The 7411-nt window shown below is 42.0% G+C and overlaps 1 protein-coding gene across 3 annotated transcripts in view; it reads right to left on the bottom strand.

Annotated features, from left to right (window-relative positions):
• Nucleotides 1-4844: 4844 nt before the first annotated feature.
• MFSD6 (major facilitator superfamily domain containing 6) overlaps nt 4845-7411 on the bottom strand; it is a 78582-nt gene continuing 76015 nt past the window's right edge. For 2 of the 3 annotated variants that reach the window (XM_045480535.1, XM_045480536.1), the window contains exon 7: nt 4845-6939. In XM_045480535.1, the coding sequence (XP_045336491.1) occupies nt 6739-6939 (201 nt within the window). In that variant the 3' untranslated portion in view covers nt 4845-6738. Of the gene's footprint in view, nt 6940-7094; nt 7120-7411 lie in introns of all 3 variants that reach the window. The other variant, XM_045480537.1, reaches the window with a different exon arrangement.

Below are 7411 nucleotides of genomic sequence, written 5' to 3'. Positions count from 1 at the left end.
AGTTGTGTTAAGAAAAGAAAAAGGAGGGGCACCTGGGTGGCGCAGTCGGTTAAGCGTCCGACTTCAGCCAGGTCACGATCTCGCGGTTCGTGAGTTCGAGCCCCGCGTCAGGCTCTGGGCTGATGGCTCGGAGGCTGGAGCCTGTTTCCCATTCTGTGTTTCCCTCTCTCTCTGCCCCAAAAATAAATAAACGTTGAAAAAAAAATTTTTTTTTAAAAAGAAAAGAAAAAGGATTATTGTGTATGAGGTTATTTCCTAGAGAAGTACAGTTTTAAAAAAATTTTTTTAACGTTTATTTTATTTTTGAGACAGAGAGAGACAGAACATGAACGGGGGAGGGTCAGAGAGAGGGAGACACAGAATCGGAAACAGGCTCCAGGCTCTGAGCTGTCAGCACAGAGCCCGACGCGGGGCTCGAACTCACGGGCTGCGAGATCATGACCGGAGCCGAAGTCGGCCGCTTAACCGACTGAGCCACCCAGGGGCCCCAGAGAAGTACAGTTTTTTAAATCAGCCTTTTTTGTCCAGCTGTTGCATAAATAACATAATGGATGTAGAATTTCGAAGATGCCTGCATTAAGATAGAGAGGTGTTTGTAGGTGACCCCACTGCTGCCTTCTGAGACCCCCACCAGGAGGTATGACACTGATGAGTTTACCACATGAGTTAGCCAATTCATATAGTGTATTTAGTGACTCACAGCCAAAAATAAAACTAGCCTAAGGATAAAAACACTTGAATTCATAAGACCAGCAGATTCTCTCCCAGAAGACAGATCTGTGAGGGGGTCAAATAGTAGGAATAAGGTTGCTTGAGCAGAAAGAGAACAAAGGGAGTTTGTTACATAATTCAAGTGTTTGATGTCACCAGGCCAAAAAGTCTAATTTAATCCCTCAGTGGGACTACCCTAACGTGATGAGGTACTAAATCTTTTGGCACAGGCCTCCTTTATGCAGACCCTGCCAGCTTTTCCTCTCTGTGCCTGTTGTCACTGATCAGCATCTCCACCCCCTTCTACTGGGCATGTTCTTCTTTCAGATACGTTCTTAAAATCTTCAGTCTTTCTCTGGCTTAGGAATCTAGTTACCATTTTAAGGTAACTGCATATTTTTGCTATGGTCTCTGAATGTGATGCCTTCACAGGTCACAGGAGATTTGGGCTGAGTGTATATTTAGTAGGATACATCTTGGAAGACACATTCAATGGGATAGCTGCTCTTTGTTGTTTCAATTTTTTTTTAATTTTTTTTAATGTTTATTTATTTTTGAGAGCAAGAGGGACAGAGCGCAAGCAGGGGAGGGGCAGAAAAAGAGAGGGAGACACAGAATCTGAAACAGGCTCCAGACTCTGAGCTGTCAGCACAGAGCCCAATGCGGGGCTCAAACTCAGGAACAGCGAGATCAGGACCTGAGCCAAAGTCACTCAACCTACTGAGCCACAGAGACACCCCTTGTTTAATTTTTTTTTTTGAGAGAGAGTGCGAGCACACACACATGTGAGCACAAGCTGGGGAGGGACAGAGGGAGAGAATCTTAAGCCAGCTTCATACCCAGCAAGGAGCCCCACAGGGGCCCCCCACACAACTGTGAGATCATGACCTGAGCCGAAATCAAGAGCCGGGTGCTTAACCAACTGAGCCACCCACTATTTTAACCACTATTATTTAAATAATTTGGGAGAATCTATTTTTTACATTTGGTCCATTTTCCAGAAAGGCAGTAATCAAAAGGAGAAAGGGGAGGAGAACCAGCATTTATTGATCTGTCAAGTACTATACGGGCACTTTCTATGCCTCTTCATTTTGACTTACAATCACTGTAATATACTTTAGCATTATTTCCATTTTTCAACTGAGGACAGACTCGGAGAAGGTTGCTAAAGGACATATGTAGCTAAAGTGGTATAATCAGAATGCAAGGCTCAGTGTGTCAGGGCCCGTGCCCTTGCTATTTCCTTTCCTGCCATCTTTAAAAAAACAAAGTCAAGTTAAGTGGCTGATCAGTTGAAGAGATGACTACATCTCCTGAATTTATGTGTGTGCCAACTCTGGGGCAATGGACCAATTCCCCCGCCTCCAAACTACTGCAAATCTGTACTTTTGTACACTAAAAGTAAATTAGAATTGAGTAGCACTGGTCTACATGTTATTTTTTTGAGACCCTTCCCCCCTACCCCCATTGAGATTTTCAGGGAACAAAAAGTTCCTGACCTTTTTAAAATACAAGTTTACAGGTGAAGAGAATAATACCAGCTGACAATTTGGAAAGAGGGTATGTAACTTGTTAAATGATTATAAAACTCTCGCTTACATCTTTTGACACCTCTTAGACAAAAAAGAAATATTGAAACTGTGGAACAGATATCCTATAACCTCTCCTGTCTATGGCTTTTGCACACTATAGATTTGGCCCTTGTTACTTGTCATTCTTCCCCAGCTCCTCAACTTATATTTTGCTTAATTTTGTCCCTTAACGAACTCATATCTGCAACCAACTTAATGATTATAATTCACGTTGGAACCAAATGCTTGACTGTACAACTTACTAGGTGTCGGCAAACATCATAACATAGCACTGTAGTCCGGGGGAATGCGATCTTATTATAGATGTCAGTGTTAACAAACTATGAAGAGAACGGGGTGCTGGTTGGGGAAATGAGACTGCACTCCTCTTGCCATGGGCTCTTGGCCACACAACGATGGCAGTATTTATAGTGCACACTGTGTGTCAGGTACCTCTGTGTTTCAACATCAAAACAACCTGAAGGCAGATACTACAATCACCGTCATTTTACAGTGCCTCTGAGGCACAGAGAGGTTGTGAATATATGTAAATTTCCTCTGGCAGAGCTGAGACTCAAGTCCAGACAGTGGCACTCCAGAACCCGCAATTTACCCCCAGCGCTGTCAGGTTCCTGGGTTGCCATCTAAAATCTTCCTGGAGCCACAGTGGTGCAGATGGTCTTGCATTAGCCACTTGAAGCAGATGAGAGCTGAGAGTTAGCCACCTGGACTGGGCTCATTTCTCCCCCAGTCTAGACATCAACATATTTCCAGTGTTACTCTCTTAAGCCACGGTTTGTCTGGCATAAGGTAAATTACTTTCTGACTTGAGAAACCAGTCTCCCTTTCTCTCACCCCTTTATTTGCTCCCACTCTCTCCCCATCTGCTTGATGGTTTGGAATTCTTGAGTCAGGTAATCTTAGAGCTTTGCGGAAATGGCACAGGAGCGTTTTGGGGCTTCCGAAGTAGCTTTGTCTTATCCCCACGCACCAAAGGACAGAACTTCTAAAGGGAAAATCACTTTTCACTTCCCTGTAGTCAGCAGTGACACAGCATGCCTCATCTTCACAGAATAACATAATTTTAGGGTCCAGCCTCTCATACTGAAGATGAGAGAACGGAGGCCCAGAGATCACCCCAAAATGATCTCTTCCTCTGGAACTACAGTGTCCAGGTATGGTAGCCATGAGCCTCATGTGACTGTTTAAATTTAAATAAAATGAGAAATCTAATTCCTCAGACGCACTAGCCACATTGCAAGTGCTTAATAGCCACCTGTGGCTAATGGCTACCATACCAGACGGTGCTGCTTTACCAAAGCTGTTGCTCCTGGGTACTGGCTTGTCTTTCCTGACTCCTGTGACATGGGCCTTCAGGGTCCCAGCCAGCCTCCCAAATTTTGTCTACAGGGTTGCCAGACTATCCAAGTCACCTCCAGAGTATAAGGGGTCTGACACTCACAACTAACAAAACACGAGGGGTTTGAAGTTACTGGATTTCTAGGTATCTTGGAATATCTAGAAATCCTAATGGAAATAGAACCACATACACGAATCAGGCACAGGTGCAGGCCAGGGCTGCTCTGTAGCTTGTTCTACCATAGCAGAAGCATGGAGTGGCCTCCCCACCTTGTGGGGGAAGGTGCTGGGTGGACCTGAGCTTTGGCATCAGGCAGGTTTCAGTTTGAATCCTGGCTCTGTGATCTCAGTTCCATGATGTAAGCTCTATTAGCTGCAGACTCTTCCTATTATAGGAGTTCCTATTCTAGGAGCTACACTGGGTTGTCTTAAGGACAAAAAGATAAATCTCGGCACACAACCAAACCCAGTAACTGTAGATGTGGTTCTCCTTTTCCAAGATTCACTGCTTAACTCCAGATTGGCTTGAAGGAATACTGCTTAGGTAATGGTCCCAGTACCACCAGCAGCCCCCACCCCACTTTACTGGAGGAACTGCAAATCCGGGAAGTGCTGAGGCAATCACTTCCTGTGGCCCATGGCGAGAGTAGTAAGCCAGTAAAGTAGTGTTGTTCTTCCTATGAATAACTTAGGCTATTCCTGAGGTTTACTGGCTAGTGGATCTATGTGTGTTATAATCATCTAATATTCTACTTAAGGCTTTGAATAAATAGTTTGATAATTAGCAACTAGCCTTTTTGGATCCACACAAGCTCAGGACTCCGGTAGTTTACTCTTTCTACACTCATAAGAGAAAGAGTATGAAATAAGACTTAAGATAGTGATTATATCAGCCCAGGTTTTGTGACAACTCTGGGGATTCCCAAGGAATCTCAACTGGGGTTATAAAAGTATCAGAATTTAATTTGAATACACTTTAATATTTTTTAAAATGCCACATGGCACTTTGAGGACAGCAAGAAAAAGTTACAGAGTGCAGAACCCCATGAAGGTATCTTCCCTAAAAAGGCTAGAAATTACTGCATCAATGCATCAGCGTTCATAGTAAATGTTCCATAACAAAGGCCTGTTGAATTTGGTCTCAGTTATTCCAGAGTAAAGGGCTTTTATTTGTTTGGTCACATCTTTATCATTTAAGAAATATTTAAAAATGATATTTATTTTTATTTCAACATGTCAACTGTGCATTTCCAAAACAGCAGGCTTTTCAAAGGAATAAATCAGAACTGTAAACACAAGACACAGTATAAGTTTTTGACTTCCTAAAGTCAGTGTCACAAATCCACATACTGTACATTCATAGGTGAGGTTCAGCCTGTCAGCCACTTCTTTATTTCTATAGTTACATAAGCATAATAAATACATCTGATTTTAAAGGTCACTTAAAATGAGTCATGATAATTTACAGTACAGTACGTTTCAGTTCAAGTGCAAAAATAACTATTTGCTTAATTCTATTTCTTTCCATTATTTTATTTTTAAGCTGTGTTTTGTGGCAAAGCTAAACATCCAAGTATAGACTTTCTTCTCCCAGATGCAGTATTGGGCAGAAGTATGGTGTCGTGGAGAGGCCCTCACTTTACAACTGATGTTGTCTAATCAGGGTCAGGAGGTAAGGTGAGTTGCTCATTTTTAACTCTGTTCTTTTCTTTCCTCTCTCCTGTGCTCACTCACAGTTATTACACATACCATTGACCTTCATTCAGCTAAAGCAGTGCTTTTTCCACGGCCCTCCCCCAAGGCTTCTTAGTATCCTTAGCTTTTCGTTTTTAGCAGCAAGCTTTATGCGTGAGTCACCTAGCCACTGTTCTGACTGTAGGTATAATATTTACAGTAGCACACCCCTGTTTCATCTGTCCAGTGTCTGACTGTATCTTCATGAAAAGGAATACACTGAGATAATTTCTTTAGTCATTGGAAAATATAGTTACTTCTTAATCCTTTCCATTCCTGGCTTCCTGTTCACCACCTTTTCCCTTCACCAAAAACAAAACAAAAACTTACCCATTGTGTAATTTTTAAAAATTATAATCCCTCTCCCAGGCACTTAAATCTTATACTGTTATTTGTAAATAGTACTGCTTAATTAAAGAAACCCTTAGGAATTCAGTGATTTTTTTAAAAATTCCATCAGCTATTTAGAGCCCAAATCACTATAAAATTGTGAAATAGTGATAGAGGCTATTTACAGTATCAATATATTTGGTAAACCCTTGTCTGTCAAGCCATAGGATACTGAGTTGGTTGGTTTATTTGAAATATTCTGTCCTCTTGTCTTAAAGCCCATTTAAAAACAAAAGGCGTTTAAAGCTCAGCTTAGTTTGTGGTAGTCAGTACGGCTTTTGCTGCTCAAAGAATGGACTATTTTCATTATATACCATATACATATAAAAATATATTTGCTAGAGATATGCCAAGTTTCTGATGAAACTTTTTCCTGTTTCTCTGTTTTGTTTTTTAAACAAAAGCATATAAGCTAGTAACTTTTATCTGGCTACTTCTTAAATATGTCTTGTAATTTTTTAAATAGTTCTCTTCAAGAGAAACAAAATTATAGATATATTTTATTTCTTCCCAGTTTGCATTAAGAACCAAATAATTAGAATAAATAATCAAAAGAGGGAAACTGTATCAGCATTCACCTTGAAACACTTTCCTTCCCTCCACTTACTTAGTGTAACTGCTGCTTTCAACCCTAACTGCCCTGGCAAAGAAGTCCTACAGTTCTTAACCTAACCAACCAAAGAACTGAAGTCCTTACCGAACTCTTATTTCCCTTCTGTGATTCCAGTGGGATTATAGAAATTTACCTGTGTCTGCCAATATGTACTGTAGCTTCTGTGTGTGTATGTGTGTGTGTGTGTGTGTGTGTGTGTGTGTGTGTGTGTGTGTTTCCATGTTGATGAGTTCAGGTATTTAGAAGAGTATATAGTGCTATGCTTCTCAAGGTGAGGCATGTCTTGGGTTCAGGGAGCCTCTCCCTCTGTCCTGGCAGAGGGGCCCAGTTCCATGCAGGGTGGGAGATGAGTGGGAGCCCTCAGTGTCCCCCAGCGACAGGCTGAGCCTGCTGGTCCTCCTTCTCCACACGCTGGTCCACGCTGGGGTGAGTGGGGCTGCTCTGTGTCCGAGATGCTGCTGCTTGAGGGGATGGCTGGTTTCTGGATGGGTCAGAATGAGTCTCACATGGGACAGGCCGGACTCCACCAGCTAGAGAATTTTCCCGATTCTCACTGGTCCCCTGGAAGGAAAAAAGAAAAGATGTTTTGTAGTCGGTGCTAACAAATAAATCCAACACTTTTTATATGCTTTCAAGTAAGATATAGGAAACATGGGGAGATCATCCTGAAGTAACTTCAAGGAACAAGTAAGAGGAATAAAGATAGAATGTCTTACCTTTCATCTCTTTTCCTATGTGCAACTGCCAAAGCCGCATGAAAAACACAAACACTGTAAGTAGACGTATCTTGTGGATAACGGAACATCACTACCAAAATGCCTGTTACTACTAGGAAAATAATTTACATCGACAAATGTTTACTGAGCCTCCACCACTGTGATAAGTCACTGAGCAAGCAGCATAGAATTGAAACTCAGGTCATTTGCTGAGACTGCAGAATTCAAGAGCTGGAGGCACTTGTCTGACAGAAAGTAAGTAAGGCTTCTCAGCCTCAGAGACAAAGCCAGGAAAGAATGTCCTGAAATTAAGACTC

This window comes from Leopardus geoffroyi, chromosome C1 (genome assembly GCF_018350155.1).
Source record: "Leopardus geoffroyi isolate Oge1 chromosome C1, O.geoffroyi_Oge1_pat1.0, whole genome shotgun sequence".
NCBI lineage: Eukaryota > Metazoa > Chordata > Mammalia > Carnivora > Felidae > Leopardus > Leopardus geoffroyi.
The sequence above is the reverse complement of the archived record's forward strand: the minus strand, read 5'-3'. Positions and strand labels throughout refer to the sequence as shown.